At 40.0% G+C, this 22715-nt stretch overlaps 1 protein-coding gene across 6 annotated transcripts; it reads right to left on the bottom strand.

Moving 5' to 3' along the window:
- Positions 1-1257: 1257 nt before the first annotated feature.
- On the bottom strand, positions 1258-20990 carry ACKR3 (atypical chemokine receptor 3). 6 transcript variants are annotated; one of them, XM_056535512.1, is made up of 2 exons: positions 20937-20990; positions 1258-3244 (listed from the first exon to the last, which is right to left on the bottom strand). In XM_056535512.1, exon 2 carries the CDS (start codon positions 3213-3215, stop codon positions 2079-2081), a length of 1137 nt encoding a protein of 378 aa, XP_056391487.1. In that variant the 5' UTR covers positions 3216-3244; positions 20937-20990; the 3' UTR covers positions 1258-2078. The 6 variants fall into 6 exon arrangements, with proteins under 6 accessions (XP_056391487.1, XP_056391493.1, XP_056391488.1 ...); XM_056535518.1 differs by lacking the exon at positions 20937-20990 and adding an exon at positions 18655-18674; XM_056535513.1 differs by lacking the exon at positions 20937-20990 and adding an exon at positions 13617-13722.
- Positions 20991-22715: the final 1725 nt, after the last annotated feature.

The raw sequence follows: 22715 nt of genomic DNA, 5'->3' as shown, positions 1-22715 counted from the left end.
CCCAATACACAGGATTAAAGTCTGAGTGAACCAGATTTCAATGATGAATCACCCGGATCCGTGGTCCGGTTTGGCAGATACACTTTGTATTAGCCTCCATTGCCAATCTGGAAATGGCTGGCTTTGCGCAATGGAGGCATGACCGAGCGAAACCAGCATGCCATGCTGGGTTATGTCGGGTCCCACCTCCATTGCGCAAAGCCAGCCATTTCCAGATTGGCAATGGAGGCTAATACAACAGGTATCTCTGGACTGCGGATCTGGGTAATTAATACCTTAGTTTATTAGTTTAGTGCAGGTGGACCCCCCGTCATTTCCCCTTAATGCATTACAGACATGTAAAAAATTAAGATTAACTGGGGTCTCAGTGCTAAGACCCTCTCAAATCCGTAGTTTCAGCCGGGTGAAGCATACGGCAGCTCAGTGTAGGAGAAGGCGCCATAGACTAAAGTGGAAAATCTTCTGTAATCAGTTGGACAGCATGCCGAGTCGGGGAGTGAAGCACGCTGCTATGTGCTTCACCTGGCTATATCTAACAATCATCGACCTTATCTCTTGACATATCTGTGTGACATGTCAAAAGTTCATTTAAATTTCAGTAATGCTTTAAGCTAAGCGACAATTTCTTTTGTCCATACATGTCATGGATTCTACCATGCAGTAATGTGCAATGTTGTTTGGTGCTAGGAAAACCTGCTTGTTGTTAGATTGTCACAGCATTTCTGTATATCTGTGCTATAGGCATATCCTTGTTCCTACTCATTACATTTTGGTGATCGGTCACGTATATTTGCTGCAAGGCCACTGAGGGATGTCTACCAAATATCTGAGCTCTGTATATTATGAAATCCTAACTATAGCTTTGGCAAGATGTCATGACAAGTAAAAGGAATTCTGTACCAAAATATCTGAACAGTCGGTGAGTCAGAATACGGTGATTTCTTAGAATTTGATGAATGCCCTATCCTGGGCACAAAGCGGAGGGCATGCCTTGTTTTCTCTTATTAAGTCTTGGATTTATTGGAGGTTTACAGTCATTGTACATCTCATCAGTACACTCCTTTTATCTCCTCTCTGGGCATCTTCCTACCATCCATTCTCTATTAGGGATCTCATTTGTCTCCTCCACTGCAAGCTCTATTTGAACCATTGCCCATTGGCTAGCAGAACAAGTCGTCCCACAGAGGCTACTTCTGTTTAATACTCTCACAAGACACTTTTCACACCGAAATTCACACAGATAACAAAGACTACTGTTTGTACAAAGCTTTAATGGTTAAAAGAGCTTTTGTGTACTTTTGTGTATTAGCAAAACCACCAAAGGTAGATATAGAAAAAAACAACAGTAACATTTGCAATGTTCAATGATCATAACCCTTCAAAAATATAGATAATACATATATATGGATATATATGGAGATATATATATATATATATCTCCATATGTATTTGAATTTCAAATACAAAGAATTGCCAGTTAAATTGGCTTTTAAATACAATAAGCTATAGAAAAATATAGATATATTTATATGTGCTTTACAAAAAGATGTTTTATATTACATATATACAAAGGCAGCAGCTGATAGGATATCAATGGACTGGATTTTCCCTGTGGGTATTTATTACAGCATTTGCCAGTTCAGTAATATTTGGCTGAAAGTCTTATTTTGACAGGAAGGCTGTGTCTTGTAGACATAGGAGGGGTAGTAGGTTTTACCATTTTATGGCCATTAAGTGATAAACAGGCAATGCCCTTTCTAATAGAAAATTAAGTGAGATATGACCACACGTCCATGCTCTTTAGTGCCATTTATTTAGAGTACGGTTCCACAGCAGATGTTTGGAGACAAGCAGTGAAATCCCTGGTCACAGCTATTATTGCTGCACAGTCTTAGTTTGCTTGTGCTCTCTTGGCGATGGACGTGTAGCTTGGTGAAGTGCCAGCTTTATCAATTAAGCCGTACTTGTAGCCTGAAGACTCTACTCTCATCTGCCAGCGCTGGCAGGAATGCGAATGAGTTTGATCCCAGATACCTCAGTCTATACTGGGGAGCGGTGGCGGCAGTCTCTGGTGTACCTCACTTGGGAGTTTGCTCCACAGCTGAATATTCTGCTTCTGAAACCTTAGAGGAGTCAATGAGCTTGGTGAGGCCAGTTTTGGACGAGTAACGGAATATGAATGCTTTCATGATCTCATAGCGGTAGTTCCGGTGAATAAGGCTATACAAGACTGGGTTGATGCAGCAGTGAAGAAGCGAGTAGCACTGGGTGATATTAAGGCCAGCGTAGAGGAAATTGTCTAGCAAGCAGCTAAAGGGCAGCACGTGTAAGAAATAAAATACATCCAATAGCACCATAATATGGTAGGGTAACCAACACACCATAAATACTACTACATAAGAAACAATGAGCCTTCCACTGATTCTTCTCTCTTGGTCCACAGATGATGAGGATGATGATGACAATGAAGAAGGCGATGAGGATGACAGAGTCCATGCCAGCAGGCAATAAAAGACCGCAATGATTATAAATGGGATGATGAAACCCAGTAGGATGTTCAGGATTTCCATTCCCAGTAGCCACTCTTTGAATGTATCTTCTGGGTACATGGAGCGACAGAAGGTTTCATTAGTAACTGGAGAGGACACGGTTTTTAAATAATATGTGTCTGGGAGCGAGACAGCAAAGGCAACAAGCCAGACAAGTACACAAACCAGCCGTCGTATAATCTGTCTCCGGTGTTTGCTAATGGTTCCACGTAGAGACACAGACAGATAGCGGTCAACGCTCATACAGGCAAGAAAGAAAATGCTGCTGTAGAGATTGATGGAGAAGATCAGGTGGGTCACTTTGCAGGTCATCTCACCCATCGGCCACTGGTTATGTTGGACCAATGAAACAATCCATACCGGCAAGGTCAGAAGCACGCAGAGGTCAGCCACGGCTAAATTGAAGATGTACAAGTGAGTTTCGTAGCCGGTAGTCTTCGACTGGAGATTTAGCCAAATGACTACAGAATTAGCCAAAAGTCCTATAACAAAAATAAAGATGTGGACAATGGCTAGAGTGTATAGCAGAGCACTCCTGTTCAGTGTATTCGGGCATGACACAGACTCCAGGGTAATGCAGTCTACAGAAGTGCAGCTGATGTTGAGATCACTGGAGTTCATGCTGTCCATGTAATCCATAGCGGCAACAAAGTCTGCAGCACTCATTGGTGCAAAAGGTCAATGGGGAATACAACCTGTTGGGATAAAAACAAACATGGTTAGACTGTGGCACTGCGATGGTGTGATTTATACACAAGTGCACAAAAAATTATTCATTTAGTCAAATATTTGTACAAAACTAAGGGTGCATTCACATTTAGGATTTGTAGATTCGGCAACTGGATACGGCAGGAGAATTTCAAAAGCACCTCCTGCCGTATCCCATCTGGACTGAACTGAAAATCAGTCAGAAAATGAGCCACTAGCATTTTGAAATGCCATATTAGTCTGCTGAATCCACAAATCCTTGATACTAAGATCTACTAATTTAGGTATGAGAAATGTTGTGAGATGGGTGAACCATGTCTTCCACCAGTGCTGTTACTACAAGCCCTAGCATGCTTAGGCAACCAGCAGCTAAAAATTGCACCTGGAGGGGAAGTTTACAAAAGTCAGATTTACCAGCCTATTTTCTATAATTCCTATAATCCATGGAAGCCAAGTCTGTAACTACTGACATGACAGGTCCCTGACAACAGCATTAGGTCCCAGACACTCAAAACCAACAATGGCCTGACAAAACAGAAACATAAAAATAGCAGAAAGCACTGCAAAAATAACAGTATTTCAACACGATCCAAAATAGTTTCCTGCATCAGTTCACAGAATAACCAGCTAATAAGTGTGTTTAGGCTACAAAGATGGAGAGAAAACACAGACAAAATCATCAAAATGGTATTAAATTACATGTATTACATGTAATTAAACAGTAATGTGCTGGGTTACTAAGCTTTATTGTTATATTTAGAATATATTTGTGTAGACAGTTCATTCATGTGTCCGAACAATTACATCTAAATAATGTGAAATGATAAGTATTAACGGTATGTCTTTGGCATAATAGGAAGCATGGTCGCCAGACACACAGATGTACAGATTGAGAAATATACTTGTCCCCAAATATGTTACACATGATAGCTATGGAGATCAAAGCAGAAGGCAATGTGAAAACCAGATACTCTCCACCTCATTTCCCGTCCAGGAATTTACAGTAGCCCCTGCTAAATAAAACCTGCTGGACAAGAGATGTCTAAAAGGAATATCTACAGAGCTCATGTAAAATGAGAGATGATGTGAAATGATGTAGAGGATTGATAAAGTAAGGAATATTAAATGCTTAGGAAATTGCAGGTCATGTTTACATCACTATGGTATTTTACAATGTATCACAATTATGAAATAGTCGTAGATCCAGCAGCAAACCTACATGCCCGATGCACAGTCCTAGAGATTCTTCAATGGTAAGTAGATGTTATTGACTGGCACTACTTTTCTTTAATCTCTGAAGTCCATTGCAGTCCTCATGGCAAGGTAAAATGCAGACATATTGGGGATGGCGAAAGCTAGAAATCAACGCTTTTTGGGCTACTATAGCCATAACTCAAAGCTCCAAAACACATTGGTTTCTACCTTTTTCCACCTTAAATATGACTGCATATTACCTTGCTAGGAGGATTGAAATAGAATCCCAAAAATATTTTTTATATATTTGAATAAAGAAGTGTTACATTTTATATGAAGAAAAGCAGTACTTGTCTATAACCTATACTACCTATCACATATCATGAATTAACTGGACTGCTAATTTTTTTTTTTTAATTTTACGAGATGCTGCTGCCAAGAATTCCAAAACTATGACCCCCAACCCTCACCAATACTGTCACTGATATGATGTGGAGCAGTGAACAATGTGTAGTTCTTCTCAAAATGTCACAATAGACTTATAGAAAATAATGCACACTATAAACCTCTGCTGTGTGTGACCAGACTTGGACGGGTCTAGACAATCATTCATGTTCACCATTTTCATGTTGAATTGTAGGCTAATATTTTGTAAAGTGCTCATGATATTAACTATCTAGTAAACAGTTCTATGTCATGAAAAACTACATCAGAATTCTGAAGACTACAAGACTTAACAAACCGCACTCCTCTTAAATAAGCAACAGGAAATCAGCCTAAAGTGACCCCAGATCTGCTTTTCTTTTTACGCGTGCCCTTTGATGGCTAAATGACCCTTAACCACATGTGCATAAGCTCATGCCCTCTGTCCCTCCCTCCCCCAACCCCCAATCAAAACATGTGGGACAAGCACAGCAAGTGTGACGACAGGGGGTATAGTCTATACTATGCAATTAATGGGTTAACATCTGTATTCTCCTTAGGTGAAGTCAGGGGTTGTCACTCAGCAGGTTGTGACAGTGACCTGATATAGCTCCTCTGCCTCTGACACTGACCTGATTTTCATAGTCTAAGGCTTTATAACCATGGGATTTATTATGTTACTCCTCAGGTGTAGACTAACACCAGTTGAATCACTTTACATGAAATCCTTTTGCAATATTAAGATGAATGAATAAATAATAGTAGGAGATAAGGCACAATTGGGATGGTGAATTTAAAGGTGGCTGTGGGGGGTTGTAACTGCCATGAAAGTCTATAAGAGTGGGTGCACCTAGTCCGAAAACAATCCTATCCAGAGGTTTACATTTGCAATTACTGAAAACCAATTTGGGGGATTCTTGGTTAATAGAGCGGGGTCCCTGTTTAGGACTAACAGCTATTAGGTAGAGCAAGTAGAGAGGCTATATATGCCTATCAAGGATCTGGCACATCTGTGCATTACACTAGGCATGATGTAATGCTTTCGTTTCCCCGAGGTGGCGCTGCAAGCAAATTAAATAGTTGCTGCGATCTTCTATAAAATATTAAAGCTGCTTCCTGGCAATCTCAGAGATGGGACATCTTGTGATCCCCTTTTTTACGTAATAAGCATATGATGATGGAGTATTATTACTTGAATTGTTATAGAAACTGACTTGACATTTTCAAAAATATTAATTTTTTTCCCCTTCTTAAAACACATTTAATGTATGACCCCATTGCGTTTCCACTATGTGATATATTTACCCCTATCTCCTGATCTTATTTCCACCACTGACATCCCTGACTGTATGCCCTGTGTGCCCAATGGATTAGGACATTAAAGGGGATATGGAATCCTTAAAGTGACAGATAAAGAGGGCAGGATTACATCCGCACCATCTCTCTGTACACATACAATGGAAATTGACCCTTCCTAATTTAACATGCACACAATTGTCTATTAGACTCGAGACCATGAAAGAAGACCTTAGATAAAAAAAATAAAGGATAAGCTCATTGAAACAATGTAACAGCAACTGAATGCTTTTCACCATCGTGTTTACATGTCTTAATTGCACAGAATTATTAAAAACACTATAAAGGTATAAATCATAACCTTATTATAATATTCATACTACCTGTCATTCTTACATGGTACATCACTTAAAATGCTGGGAAATTACAGACAATAAAAAAAATCACAGTCCATCCTTAGGATCCATTTCCTAAGCCGCTACTAGCTTCCATATGTTCTACACATGTCTTAATCATGAAAGGCAATTTAAAGGTCTTCATTACATATAAACATACTGTATACTTCCTCATATACAGTGAAGTGGAAAATCCTAAACATCTCCCAGTTAGAAGGGATTTCCATGGTCAAATCTAATGAGTTACCTTGACTGAACTCCAGAATAGAACTGATTCTTCATTTCAGTCACAAATCCATCTGTTTCTATTAAAAATGGTTTTATTCTTGCAAATATCAAGATAAATCGAAATGGCAGAAGCCCCCTAGAAGGCCTTCTGTCTAGATTTGTGGGAGTGATGGATGACAACAAACATGGCTGCCATGACAGCTCGCACAAGAGTCACTTAGCATCCAATCTGCCTGAAGCTTGTTTAAAGGTCCCCATACATTTTAGTTGAAATTCAGCTGAACCCCCTTACTTTGGTGGGACAGACTGACTGTTTAACCCCTTAATGACGCAGGACGTAAATGTATGTCCTGGTGCGGTGGTACTTAACGCTCCAGGATGTACATTTACGTCCTATACATAACCGGGGGCATCGGAGCGATGCTCGGGTCATGCGCGGCAGGTCCCGGCTGCTGATAGAAGCCAGGGACCCGCCGGTAATGGCCGACATCCGCGATCGTGCGGATGTCTGCCATTAACCACTTAGATGCCGTGATCAATACCTCGGCGATCTGTTCATCCAGAACGGCAGATGAAGGTCCCCTCACCTGCCTCCGCTGGGTCGATCTCAGACCAGAGCAGAAGATGACCGATAACATTGATCAGTGAGTGCTATGCCCTATGCATAGCATTGGACAGTATTAGCAATCAAATGATTGCTATAAATAGTCCCCTATGGGGACTATTAAAGTGTAAAAGTAAAAAAAAGTAAAAAATTAAAAAAAAATTGAAAAATCCCCTCCCCCAATAAAAATGTAAATTGTCAGTTTTCCCCATTTACCCCCAAAAAGTGTAAACATTTTTTTTTTAATAAACATATTTGGTAGCGCCGCGTGCGTAAATATCCGAACTATTAAAATATAATGTTAATTATCCCGTATGGTGAACGGCGTGAACATAAAAAAAAAAAAAAAAAAAGGACAAAATCGATGCTTTTTTTCTAACATTTTATTCCAAATAAAATTTCTAAAAAATGTATTAAAAGATTTATATATGCAAATATGGTATTAAAAAAAAGTACAGATCACTGCACAAAAATGAGCCCTCATACTGTTGTTTATACGGAAAAATTAAAAAGTTATAGGTCAGCAAAATAGAGGGATTTTAAACGCACTCATTTGGTTAAAAAGTTAGCGATTTATTTTAAGCTGTATAATAATAGACAAGTATGCAATCATGGGTATCATTTTATTCGAATTGACCCACAGAATAAAGAAAACATGTCTATTGTACCGTAAACTGTACAGCATGAAAACGAAACCTTCCAAAATTAGCAAAATTGAGGTTTTCTTATCAATTTCCCCAAATAAATAGTATTTTTTTGCTTGCGCCATACATTTTATGGTAAAATTTGTGATGTCATTACAAAGGACAACTGGTCATGCAAAAAACAAGCCCTCATACTAGTCTGGATGAAAATATGAGTTATGATTTTTAGAAGGCAAGGAGAAAAAATGAAAATGTAGAAATAAAATTGTCTTGAGTCCTTAAGGGGTTAAAACCTTCCGAGAAGGGTTCGGGTGATGTTGTGTTTCAGCTGCCCATCCCTTGTTCTAAGAAAGATAAGCTCCCACCAAAGATTTCTGGCAGTGGATTACCCCTCTTCTCTTCATCGAGAACACATAATTGTTCGGCCTGCCGGATGTTCTTGTTGATCAGGAGAGATGGGGGGCGTGATAGCTCACGCCCCCACCCATAGGCTTGAGGGGTGGAGCGTGATGTCACACAGGGGCGGAGGTGTGACGGGGTGCCGCGCTAGGTCCCTTGGATAGGGGATAAGATGTCTAAGCACCGGAGAACCCCTTTAATATAATGTCCAATGAACGTGTCACAAGTTTTTAAAGAATAAAATATTTTTCAACAATTTGATTCTAAAAGCAAAAATACTCCTGTAACTACATTGCGTATTGCTGCTTCTCCTAGCCCGCAGATATAGAGTCCTATGTTTTCCCAGTTAAAGGGGAACTCCGGTAGAAACAAGTAGAAAACAAATGTTTTCAAATCATCTGTTGCCTGAAAGTTAAACAGATTTGTAAATTACTTCTATTAAAAAAAATGTTGATCCTTCCAGTACTTATTAGCTGCTATATAAAACAGAGAAATTAGTGAATTTCTTTTCTACCAACAGTTCTCTCTGCTGACACCCCTGTCCATGTCTGGAACTGTTCAGATTAGAAGCATATCCCCATAGAAAACCTCTCCTTCTCTGGACAGTTCCTGACACAGACAGAGGTGTCAGCAGAGAGCACTGTGGTCAGACTGGAAAGAACTTCACAAATTTCTCTGTAGTATATCTGTCGTATACAGCAACTGATAAGAACTAGAAGGGTTAAGATTTTTAAATAGAAGTGATTTACAATGCTGGTATATAAACACAGGCAAGAAAGGGGAGAGCACACTAAGGGCATATATCACCTGAACTGCAATGTAACCAAACCTCGGTACTTGTCTTCGTGTCTACTGCGGGGTGCACACATACAAATGTAAAGTATCAAAAAAGGTACAAAAAGACAAAACGTAGGTGCACTCACCGCTCAGCGTAGACTGTAGCATGTAGGGGTCCGGTTCACCGGGAGCTAGATCTCAGCGACGGTGCAGGAGGTATGGCGCTCAGAGGCTACAACGGCAGTTTCGCACGTGAATGCGTGCTTCGTCCGGCCTCGTGAGGCCGGACGAAGCACGCACTCACCTGCGAAACTGCCGGCGTAGCCTCTGAGCGCCATACATCCTGCGCCGTCGCTGAGATCCAGCTCCCGGTGAACCGGACCCCTACATGCTACAGTCTCCGCTGAGCGGTGAGTGCACATACGTTTTGTCTTTTTGTACCTGATTTACAAATCTGTTTAACTTTCTGGCTCTAGTTGATTTGAAAACATTTTTTTCTCCCTTTAATAGTATATACACTTACTTCTCTTCAGGTAAAAAACAACATATGGGATTGGGAGGGGTGAAATGTTTAGTTCAGAAAGGTTAAAAGCAAAAGACAGATTTTCACACCATTCTTCAAAGTGGCTTACCTACCACGCTGCCTGCTGATAAATCTTTACAAAAAGGTGACCGTGGCAAACCTAGCAGCTTCTCATGTGCCCTCACTGTCAGGGGGCCTTCCTATCTCTGTATCCTAAGGCCAAGAAGCTGCTGTCAGCTTGGTGTGACTATTCAATGCTTTGTTTTCTCTGCCTATGTATACAGTCACGTTTCCATTGTACTCTTACAAATAAAATGTCATGACTGCTCTGAAATATGACAAAATATTTGTATTATGACAGGATGTCGGTTTAAAAAATGTGGAGGTCGGAGTTCCTAAAAGTAGTCTATAATAAATTGTCATTATATAACAAGTCTCAGGACTTTAGTTACGGTATATTTATGGACATTCATTTTAGTAGAAAGTTTAGTAAAACCCTATACAAAAATGGAACCAACACTCCTCAGGGGTAACTGCTCACAAACCAGCAACATGCATAGACTTCTCTAAAACAAAACAGGATGGATCGTGGAATAGATGGTTGTCTACAATGTGGTATCAAGATACCACACCATGAAATATTTCAAGAGAAAGAGGGTTGGACAATCTTACTAAAGGGAACCTGTCAGGTCTTTTCTGTCCTCTAAATACATTGTGTGCCCATATTTGCCAAGATTCCCCTGTATATATCTGCAGATGCAGCACAACCTATAAAAATCCAGTTTTACTATGTGAATTCTGTGTGCCTTTTACTAGTTAGGAGTCATCTGGGTGTTATCACTTTCAGGTAGTCCAATACCTAACCAAACCCTTAAGACCCTAATACATGACCTGACCCCACACAGTAAACAAGCATCAATCTCATATGGCCTTTACATGGCAAGAATTAAATGGGGAGAGCCATGGGATTGATCACTAGATTGTTCATGAAACCCTTTTCTGCAATAGGTCATGCTATAGGTAATTGCTTATTCTTAGGCTGATTGCTGGCCCAATAACAAAGGGTGGTATTGGCCCTTAAGCCTTGACTGCATTGCCAAAGACTCCAAGGATGTGCTATGCTATGGGGCAAGGTGCTACGAAGAGAAGTGAACTGTCCTCGGCCTCATCAGTGTAGTACATAAAGCCAAGGACATGGGCATTCCAGCCGACCATGACCCAAAACACAACGATCTCGGCTGCGGCACACCATACATCCAATGCACTGAGCACGATGACTGGCGATAAGGGGCGGAGGCTCGTGACGTCACGGTCACGCCCCCCCTAGTGACATCATGGCCATGCCCCCTCAATGCAAGTCTATGGGAAGAATTTCATTGAGGGGACGTGGCAGTGACGTCATGAGTAGTGTTGCTCGCGAATATTCGCAATGCGAATTTTATTCGCGAATATCGCATATTTGCGAATTCGCGAATATTCGCGAATATAGCATTATATATTCGTAATTACGAATATTCGTTTTATTTTTTTTGTAATTTTTATTTTTTTGGTAATTTTTTTTTTTCACAGTACACATCACAGTGATCATCCCTCTCTGCTTTCAGCTTGTGTGGTGTAAAGAAGGCTGTAATACTGCCGCGCGAAGTTTCGCATATGCGAACATTTGCATATGCTAATTTTCGCATATTCGAATTTTCGCTTGTGTTAATTTTGTATATGCTAAGTTTTCGCATATGTTAATTTTCGCATTCGCGAATTTTTCGTTTATGCGAAAATAAAACGCCAATATTACAAATATGCGAATATTCGCAAATATATGACGAATATTCGTCCATATATTCGCGAATATTCACGAATTCGAATATGGCCTATGCCGCTCAACACTAGTCATGAGCTTCCGGCGCTGCACTTGATGCTCTATACAAATGCTGGGTACAGCAGTAAGATCGGGGGGGGGGGGTCCATTGGATAGGGGATAAGATGTCTAGGGATGGAGTACACCTTTAATAATTTGGAACAGATCTGCAAAGATGTCTAGGGATGGACTACACCTTTAATAATTTGGAACAGATTTGCAAAGAGAAGTGGGACAAAATCCTTCCAGAGATGTGTGTAAACTTGGTGGCCAACTACAAGAAACATCTGACCTCTATGATTGCCTACAAGGGGTTTGCTCCGACAAAACTAAGTCATGTTTCGCAAAGGGGTCAAATACTAATTTCAAAATTGAAATCAATTCATAAATTATTTTAAATGTTTTACATTTTTTTTTCTGTCTCTCACTGTTCAAATAAATGGACCGTTTAAATAATAGACTGGTCATTTTTTTTGTCAGTGGACAAACTTACAATTTTTTTTCTTCACTGTATATATGTTAATATTCCATTTTAAAAGAAAGACAATGAAAGAGCATCTTATTAGGGCTGCAGGCTAGACTTGTACTGTAATTCCTAGGAAGAAACCATCTGCATACAAACTAAGTGTAAACATAGTCCCCCTAAGTAATAATTACCTTGTCACATGTCCCCGTCCTGACAATAAGGATCTGAAGCGGAGTTACCAGCTCCTCTAGTAACTCCAGTCTCTGTCAGTCAGGACAATGAGGCCGGGATTATGATTGGTTTCGGGACAATAGAAATCTGATCTGAGTGAACCAGCTAGGTGTATGATCGAATTGTGGAATTTACTTTCAAAAGAGGCCGAGATAAACAGGTTTGTCCAAATGAGATTAAGGAAAGGTAAGTGTATTGTCAGATTATAGTCTTCCTGCAAACACAAAAGGTAGTGGGACTTTATCACAGTAGGGAACACTGACTAATTTGGGTGAGTAGGTTCTTAATGTCTTTGTGCATAACCAGGGGGGTATTTAATCCCTCTTGTAATGTCAAGGCTATAATCTTCAATGTGTAAAAGAGACGACTGAATAACAATTGGGCACTAGGATTCCTAGTTTTAATTGACAAAAAAAAAGTGTGACATGGTTTCAATCCAAGTCAGGAGAACAGAGCAAAAACAATAAACTACCCTTTTAAAGGAGTACTCCAGTGCAAAATAATTTAGCCCCTATCCAAAGGATAGGGGATAAGTTATAGATTGCGGGGGGTCCGAGCGCTGGGGCCCCCAGGATCTCCTGGATGGGGCCGCGGCAGTCTGCAGGAAGTGAAGTTTCGTCCCCAGCAGAAAGCCGCGGCAGACACTCCCCCTCCACGTATCTCTATGGGGTACATGGAGGGGGTGTGTCGGCTGCCGCGTCATGCAGGGACGGAACACCCCCTTTCCAGTATACTGCTGCTGCCCGTCCAGGAGATCCCGGGGAGCCTCAGCGCTCGGACCCCCCCGCGATCTATAACTTATCCTACAGATCTTCTTTAATACTACCCCCACCTTACCCAGGATAGTATGTTCCATTTACTTCATTATGTATCTCCCTTTATGGAATGGAACTTATATTTTCACACTGGTATTGTAAAACCGAATAAAAATGTCACATTAAATAGAGTATGTCTATGTTTTTCATTTCGGTCATTGTTCCTCTTATTCTTTACCCCTTCTATATTGATTCAAAGTAGTCACCAGAGTAATAGGCAAAGATTTATCAAAACCTGTCCAGAGGAAAAGTTGACCAGTTGCCCATAGCAACCAATCAGATTGCTTCTTTCTTTTAAAAAAAAAGCCTCTGAAAAATGAAACAAGCGCTCTGATTGGTTGCTACGGGCAACCAATCAGATCACTTCTTTCATTTTTCCCAGGTTTTGATCAATCTCCATTAATTGTTTTTACATTGTACTTCAGTAGTCTGAACCACACCTCCCCTCACTAAAATGGACCAAAGCGGATGACGTCAGTATTGGTTTGGAAATAATAGTTAATATTTACTTTCGGATTCCTTATCTTCAACCACGCTGTTGTCTATCTCTGCTATAATGCAGCTTTTAGATGCCAGAACTATGGGGGAGATTTATCAAAACCTGTCCAGAGGGAAAGTTGTCCAGTTGCCCATAGCAACCAATCAGATTGCTTCTTTCATTTTTAACAAGGCCGCTGAAAAATTAAAGAAGCAATCTGACTGGTTACTATGGGCAACTGGGCAACTTTTGCACAGGTTTTGATAAATATCCCCCTAAGGTTGCATTCACACTTCATTTTTACATTACGGTTGCCGGATCCGGCTGGGGGAGGGGAAGACCAGGCGCTCCCGTACCCCAGCCAGACCAGTGCTGAACTCTATTTACTTTAATGAGCCGACCGGAGTGAAACGGTGACTCCGGCCGGCTCATTTTTGACCCGTATCCGGTTTTGTAAAAGAGACTAGGAATAAGAATAACCACACAAGGTATAGTATATAGCAGTGGCTATAGTACATATATATATATATATATATATATATATATATATATTTTTTTTTTTTTTTTCCCATTCAATGTGACATTTCAATAAGTGTTGGGCGCGAATATTCGCAATGCGAATATTTATCGCGAATATCGCATATTCGAATATTTCGAATATTCACATTTTTTATTTTCACAGTACACATCACAGTGATCATCCCTCCATGCTTCCAGCTTGTGGTGTAAACAAGGCTCCAATACAAGTTACTGTGTCGGACTGGCGAGCGGCCCCAAAAATTTGCATATGCGAATATTCACGTATATTGATCCCTCCCTTCTTTTAGCTCTTTTATCATGCGATATTGCACATGCAAATTTTATGGTGAATGCACATGCGCATGCAAATTTTATGGCGCATAGTAAAAAAAGGCCGCGAATATGACAAATATTGATCCATATATTCGCAAAATATCGCAGATTCGAATGTGGCCTATGCCGCTCAACACTAGTTTCAATGAGCTTCTTTTAGTGGATGATCTGCAGCACATAAGAATACCAAATGATATCCGCCTTAAAATATCATAATAAAAATAATAGAAATGAGTCATCTTCCCATTGTTTACATGGTTATTTTGTAGCCGAAAGACACTATTGAGAATGGAACGCTCATGTAAAGTCTACATTAGGAATTCTCTCTTGCAACTGGTAGAATGGTGACATCAACCCATATTTAGTACCACATAGAGAAAAGTAGAGATTATGGGGGCGATTTATCAAAACCTCTGCAAGGAAAAGTTGCCCAGTTGCCCATAACAACTAATCAGATCGCTTCTTTCATTTTTAACAAGGCCTCTACAAAATGAAAGAAGCAAGCTGATTGGTTGCTATGGGCAACTGGGCAACTTTTCCTCTGGGCAGGTTTTGATAAATCTCCCCATATGTCCCCCCAACCATCTTTTATTCTTTCCTTATGGTACCATAGGCTGAAGGGAAGACTAAACTAAGGTGGATCAGTAGTTAGGGACAAGGAGGGACATTTATTATGGACTGTGTTTTGGTGCATCGCACATTTCGGGCCTTCTATATTTACTAAGAGGTGGACACCTCTTAGTAAAGCCAAGGGGTCTATGGCTGCAGTTGTGCCAGGGGCACAAATATACACCCCCTATTGAGGTGGTGTATATTTTAGTGAATTTAGGTTTCTCAAGTCGGCCCTAAAGACGCATGTGACGAGGGTGCGCCCCGGTCCACCCCCTCTATGTAGGCTATAAATAAATAGATAAAAATAATCAAGGGTGCTTTCACATGCAACAGTTGAGGTGCATCAAAACTGCATCTGAAAAAAACTGCATACGGTTTAAGCCCCATTCACACTGCGGAATTTCTGTGCATCCGCTGAGAACCTGTTCTGCCAAGCTGGTAGTGGATTTTTGGAGTGTTGCGATGCTGGGTGAAATGTGTGCAGAATTTCTTGCGCTCATCAGATTCCAGTCGAAATTCTGCGTCCCATTGACTTCAAAGGGACTCTGCCATGGAATTCTGCAAAAAGAATTGACGTCTTCATTCTTTTTGCGGAATCTGGAATGCAAAAATGCTGCAGCGGAAATTCTGCAGGGAACAATCTGCCATGTGAATAGGGTAGAGGTAATCCCATTCACTGCAATATTAACTTCATGTAGTAGAATTTTTTAACTGAAGTTTTCCACCGGATTCCGCATGGAAATTCCGTCATGTGATTGGGGCCTTCACACTGCAGAAATTCTTCTATTCCGCTCAAAGCTTGCCGGGGAATTTTTGCAGTTTTGCGGTATTCGGGCAAAATTTCTGTGCGTTTAAAACGCAAAATTCAGCCGAAATTCTAAGCTTCATTGAGTTCAAAGGGGATTCTGCCTAGTATTCTGCAACATTTAAAGATGTGCTCAATATTTTTGCAGAACCCAAAAAGAAGAACTTCCGTAGCGGAAATTTTGCAGTGGAAATTCTGCTTTCTGGATTCTGCAAATTCTGCTGTGTGAATGGGACAGCGCAATCCCCCTTTCAATGTCCTGTAAATTTTCCTGAACTTTTCATGCAGAATAATTCTGCGGAATACTGTGATTTGCCCCAGATTTGCAATGCAGTATGGTTTTTCAGGTACAACCTGTAAACTGTAAAACTCTAAAAATTGCAAAAACTGCATCAGGAAACAAAAAGTACAAACACAAGAAAAAAATGTAACTAAATCCCACACTATCCTGATAATGTTACTGTATTTCCCTGACACAGTTCCATTCCTTCTCTTAATCCCACTTCCACTGAGCTGGCTCTTGTAAAATGTCAGAAAATGCCCTTTAGAAATGATCCTCCCCGAAACTGGGGTAATAAGGCACCCTGGTGAGCTCTTTATTCCATCCACCTCATAGAAACCCAGCAACTATTCTGTGTTGTGTCCCCTGCTGTCTCTCTCTCTCACTCCCTCTCATTTCTTTCCTTTTTTCATCAGCTTAGATTCCTGCCTCTCCCCTTTCACATTCCTCTTTCCTGTTATTTTACTTCAGAATTTTAAAGACAAACTCCGTCTCCTTTCTCATTTTTCATAATTCGTTGTGCTCTCTGAAGTTAGAAATTGGCCTTGGCAGGTTGACCTGAAGATTCTCATTGACTCCATATTCACCACAGGCTTACACAGTCTATGAAGCTTAGTAGTAGAACTTCATGGTTGGTATTTTTGGAATAAAAGGTATTTTTCCTTTAAAAAAAAAAAAGAACATTTTGATAGATTTTTATTACTACTACCGTGAAACTAAAATCCTGTAGCCACCTCAAAATCTATGGATACTAATGTTGAACAATATCAGTGTTAATATTAATAACAGGATGTGTGTAACATCCAAAACAATCAACAATAACAGGAACTGGTTGTTACAATGTATCTGACATTGATTCACCATACATGATACAGTAGTCATTCCTCTGTAATAGTGGTCACCTCTGACTAACACAGAGCACAGATGTAAGAATTCCCACACCCCATCATGCATGTTACATATACAACCAAAAACCTTGTCCCCAAATACTTTACTGCAGTTTGCAGCTGTCCATGGCCTATTTGCGTCCCTATAAAAACTGTTTATAAGGCAGTGCCCTGCTTTTCATTTCCTAGATTTCCTCTCTGTACAATGCGTTGTAAAATAGGTTAAATGGCCCAGGAAATCTACAGATCATAGTAATCTCCCTTAAACTGATCCAAGATAAGCATTAGATGGATGATATGACATCAAGGAAGAGAACCCTTTGGCTACCTATAATGGGGTTATAGAAAACAGAAGCTACGGACTGTTCTTGCTCCCCACACTGTTTACATTTGTATATTCACTTGTTATTCAATTCCAACTTGCCGGCTTGTGTCACCCAATTGTCCATGTGCGGAAAATTTAGATCATCATAATTTCTTTATCTCATATATCTATGCGAAACTATACATGATATGGCTGCGCTTAGACGTGTGTTAGTAATTCCAAAGCAATGTACGTCTTCCGACTTGCCAAATCACTTGCAGGTTGTCTTGTCAGCACCTCTGCTAAACAAGCCTTTGCTTGGTTCCAAGTCAAACACACTGCTGGCCCACTTTTTAGGGCTGGAATTTAATGGAGATTACGTGCTCTACAGTATGACAGAAGCACATCCTCCCCTCCCTCCTTAGGTTACCTGTGCAGATGTAGAGCAACACCCAGACAATAGATTTAGGTTGCACTCTTTTAACTCTTTCATAGCCAACCTAAACAATGCCACACTTCAGGGTTAAAATCCAAACAAGTCATAAATGAAACACTGGTGTATACTCAAACTCCTATCACTCCCTTTTTTTCAGCAATTGGTCCAGGAATGTAAGAACAATGGAATGAGGGTCTAAAAAAAAAAGAGTCTGTGATATGATATGTCATAAATCATCACTTCCTAAAAGCTCAACACTTGTCCATAATTCTACAATTCTATATAGGAAACAGAACCTCCTGTATTTGTACACATCAGTGTTTACTCTGACTCAAACTCCTATCACTACCTTTTTTTCAACAATGGATCCAGATATGTAAGAACAATGGAATATGGATGTTAAAAAAAAAAAAAAAGAGTCTGTGATGTGTAATGACAATATTCAGCACTGAAAAACTCAACACAATAGCTATAAAACAAAAACTACACCACTGGTATTTTCACACACCAGCGTATACTCTGACTCCTATCACTCCCTTTTTCTAGCAACTGGTCCAGATATGTAAGAACAATGAAATATAGGTCTAAAAAAAAAGAGTCTGTGATGTAAAATGTCATACATCAACACTTCCTAAAAACTCAACACTTGTTCATAATGCTACAACTCTTTACAGGAAACTACACCTCCTGTATTTGTACACACCAGTGTATACTCTAACTCCTATCACTCCCCTTTTCCAGAAATGGGTCCAGGTATATAAGAACAATGGAATATGGATCTAAAAAAAAGGGTCTGTGATGTGAATGGCCATAAATCAATACTTCCTATAACTCAACACTTCATAATGCTACAATTCTATATAGGAAACTACACCTCCTGTATTTGTACACACCAATGTATACTCTAACTCCTATCACTCCCTTTTTCCAGCAATGGGTCCAGGTATGTAAGAACAATAGAACATGGATCTAAAAAAAAGAAAGAAAAAAAGAAGTCTGTGATACAAAATGTCATAAATCAATACTTCCTATAACTCCACTCTTCATAATGCTACAATTCTATACAAGAAACTACACCTCCTGTATTTGCATACACCAGTGTATACTCAAACTCCTATCACTCCCCTTTTCCAGCAATGGGTCCAGGTATGTAAGAACAATGGAATATGGGTCTAAAAAGGGGTCTGTGATGTGAAATGCCATAAATCAGCACTTCCTATAACTCCACTCTTCATAATGCTACAATTCTATACAAGAAACTACACCTCCTGTATTTGCATACACCAGTGTATACTCAAACTCCTATCACTCCCCTTTTCCAGCAATGGGTCCAGGTATGTAAGAACAATGGGATATGGGTCTAAAAAAGGGGTCTGTGATGTGAAATGCCATAAATCAGCACTTCCTATAACTCAATACTTCATAGTGCTTAAATTCTATACAGGAAACTACACCTCCTGTATTTGTACACACCAATGTATACTCTAACTCCTATCACCATCTTTTTTCAGCAATGGGTCCAGGTTTGTTAGAACAATAGAACCTGGCTCTTCCTAAAAACTCAACACTTGTTCATACCTCTACAATTCTGTTTAATACACTACCCCTCCTGTATTTGCTGGTGTATACTCTGACTCCTATCACTCTCTTTTTCAGCAATGGGTCCAGGTATGTAAGAACAATGGAATATGGATGTACATTTTTTCATACAGTAGCACTTTCAATAAAAACTTAACACTTGTTAATAATTCTACAATTTACTGATACATTTCAATAGTTCAAGTCTGCAAAAGTGGAGTAAGCGTGTGAACATGCTCACTCAGTGGTATTCAAACGGTGCACCTCCAGCTGTTGCAAAACTACAACTCCCAACGTGCCCGGACAGCCGTTGGCTGTCCGGGCATGTTGGGAGTTGTAGTTTTGCAACAGCTGGAGGTCCACAGTTAGGAGACCACTGATGTACGTCATATTAGCCATACCTGTCGAAAAATCTTATTTTTGTCCACATTGACCCCCTATGGCTACACTTTAAAATGAACTAGAGAAAAGTTTTAAGGAATGCAGTAAGCACGCCCATAACATGGTCCTAAGTCCTCTAAGTGACAGCATCCATAGAACAGGATTATGTATCAGAGCCGGTATCTATACATGTAATTGCGGCATCATTACACACATCACGGAATAAAAATAAAATAGAAAACAACAACAGTATACAAAAATAATGACAGTTAATGCAAAACCGATTTGCATCACAACGAAGTGTGAAAACAACCCTAGGTATAAAAGACAAGGGGGAAACAAAGCACTGGGTAAGGAATTGTGTGAGTGCGTTTTTTTCTCTTATAAAGGGTGTACACAGACAGAAAAGGTTAGGGGGCAGTCTGGGGAGCCTGATTTGTGTCCATTATTTTTATCCTATTATATTTATCCAATTTACTAAAAGAGCTGCAAAGTTCAAGCGGGGAGTAGCAAGGCAAGGGGGCACAGGCTAATGTGAGGCTCACAATGGCCAACAAATGGCCACAGGGTGCTAAGAGTTAAGCATGGGTCATGCACATATAAAGTAGACTAGACTAATGCGTCTAATAGTTATAGTACAAGGGCTGAACAGCAGCAAAATGTATAATCCTGCAGCCAGAACAGGTAATGGTACTAAGGTGTATGTCAAGCACAAAGGACATTGCGATAACTCAGTAGCAAAAACTGCAGCATGTATACATGTAAACTTGTAGGAGACACTATGAAATACAGACTTCTGTATACTTCTGTATACTTGCATGTGCATCAGAGGCTGTCAGGATAGTGACAAGTGTGCAGCTACAGATAACTTCTCCCAACACGTGCTGCAGGCAGATAGCCATCACACACCAGTGTTATTAGACACAAATATAATAATAAAAATAATAATATAATAAATATAAACTATAATATTATTAGCCGTACCCAGGTGACATTAGATCCTATGTTCTACCACTTCCAAATGTATATATAAATATATATATATATATATATATATATATATATATATATATATTATTATTATTATTATTATAATTTTTTTTTTTTTTAAGTTTCAATTAACTCTCTCTGTGCTGAATGACAAGTTGTGACAAGACAGTGGGAGGAGTCGCTTTTCTACCCCCTTAATGCTGGCCCAGTGTCCCCCTCTGCTTACCCTAGTCCTGGACTTGAGGATGCACAGACCCAGGCTGCTCTCACTTCTCTGTGTGTGTTTGTGAGTTCTCTGCTTGTTCCAGCTCTTATATAGAAGAAGGAGGCACTGCACCACCAGGGGGAGCTCTCCCACACCTATGCACAGCGCTGAAGTTGGATTCTTACTCCTTATTCAGGACAGAAGTCATTTATTTTTTTATTTTTTTGTAACTCAGAGAAATTATATTTTTGTCTTTACTGTTTATTTATAATAAGAACTTATTTGAATATGCAAATGCATTGACCGAGAGTGCAATGAGGTGAATGCAGTTAAAAGTAGCATAAAACACAAATACATAGTAAAGAAATGGGCACTAAAGAGGGCACCAATAGAGTGATTGAAACAGTTAATTGACTTTGGGTCATACAATGGTACACTGCCAGCGTACTGAGAGGGTTGTTGTGAATCCAAACCTGTTGCGTCCAATTGGTCCAAAGTTGTTCTGGGTATAAAAAATGGCATTAAATTGAGAAAACATGCACTTTTTTTTCTTAAATTAGTGGCTCATGTTTTCAAAACAATACTTGGTGTTTGGCAATTGATCTCACACTGCAAACATGCAAATAAGGAGGCCCCACATTAAACTCAATGGAGTTCAGCCTGATCCAAAGTGGTTTTGGATAATGAACTGCCATAAATGTGGGCTGACAGGTACTGAGCGGAATAAGCAACTAGTGTTTTTAATAAGTTAAAGGGGTTGTCCGGTGAAAACTATCTTATCTCCTAACCACAGGATAGGGGATAAGTATCTGATCAAAAGAAGTGGAGGTGCTGGCCGGACCCCCTGCAATCAGATACTTTTACTCTATCCTGTGGATAAAGGTATAAAGATATAGTTTTTACTAGATAACCCCTTTAAATGAATTATCCATCATTAGAAAAGCAGAGCTAATTTCTTCCAAAATTAGCACCACACTGTCCTCAGGAAGTGCAGCCAAATTTCCCTGAAATGAATGGATGTTGTAATACCACACACAACCTAAGGACAGGTGTGGTGTTGTTTTTGAAAGAAATTTGCTCTGTTTTTCTATTCCTGGATAACCCCCTTCAAATGTATTTTGGCTACTGATGTCATACTGCCAGCACACAGAGGGAAGCCACACTTCAATTCATTTCAGTACAGCCTGGACAAAAAGAGTTCTACACTTACAAAAAATAGCCGTCTACCAATTTTAAATGGGTTATCTATATCACTGTAGATAAGAGGATACATTTTATTTGCCTAGATAACCCCTAGTAGTAAAGAAAAAAAAAACACTTTCTGTGAATAAGAAACTGGTGACTAAGAAACCACTTTTAGGTTGGTGGCTGACCCACTGTACGTCAATGGAGATGAGGGACAGTCTGCGGGAGAGATGTGGGGAAGTCACCAAGGACTGTGATCAGAACAAGAAGTTATATCAGCAGAGCTGCAGAAGGTATAGAGTAGGGGAAATACACAGCAGGCAGCCCCAGACAGATAGAAAGTGCAGGGGGACATGGGACAGCCCAATTATGTACATACATTTACTTTAAAGGGTGGGATTTGTAGATTATGTAGTTACCGTACATGTACAGTCAGATTCCAGCTACATAGCAACTCACTGTATCCAACAAAACACATCCTGCAAGGTACAAAAGTGCCCAATAGCACAAATCTATTACCCTACATTATTACAGCCTCAGATGCCCCCTAAAGTGATTTAGGCCAACCCTGTGGTGCCTCAAAAAACTTGTCCAGAAGACCTAGACCAGAAAAAC

The sequence above is a fragment of the Hyla sarda genome, chromosome 8 (assembly GCF_029499605.1).
Source record: "Hyla sarda isolate aHylSar1 chromosome 8, aHylSar1.hap1, whole genome shotgun sequence".
In the NCBI taxonomy this organism is placed as follows: domain Eukaryota; kingdom Metazoa; phylum Chordata; class Amphibia; order Anura; family Hylidae; genus Hyla; species Hyla sarda.
This window is presented reverse-complemented; position numbering and strand designations above follow the sequence as displayed.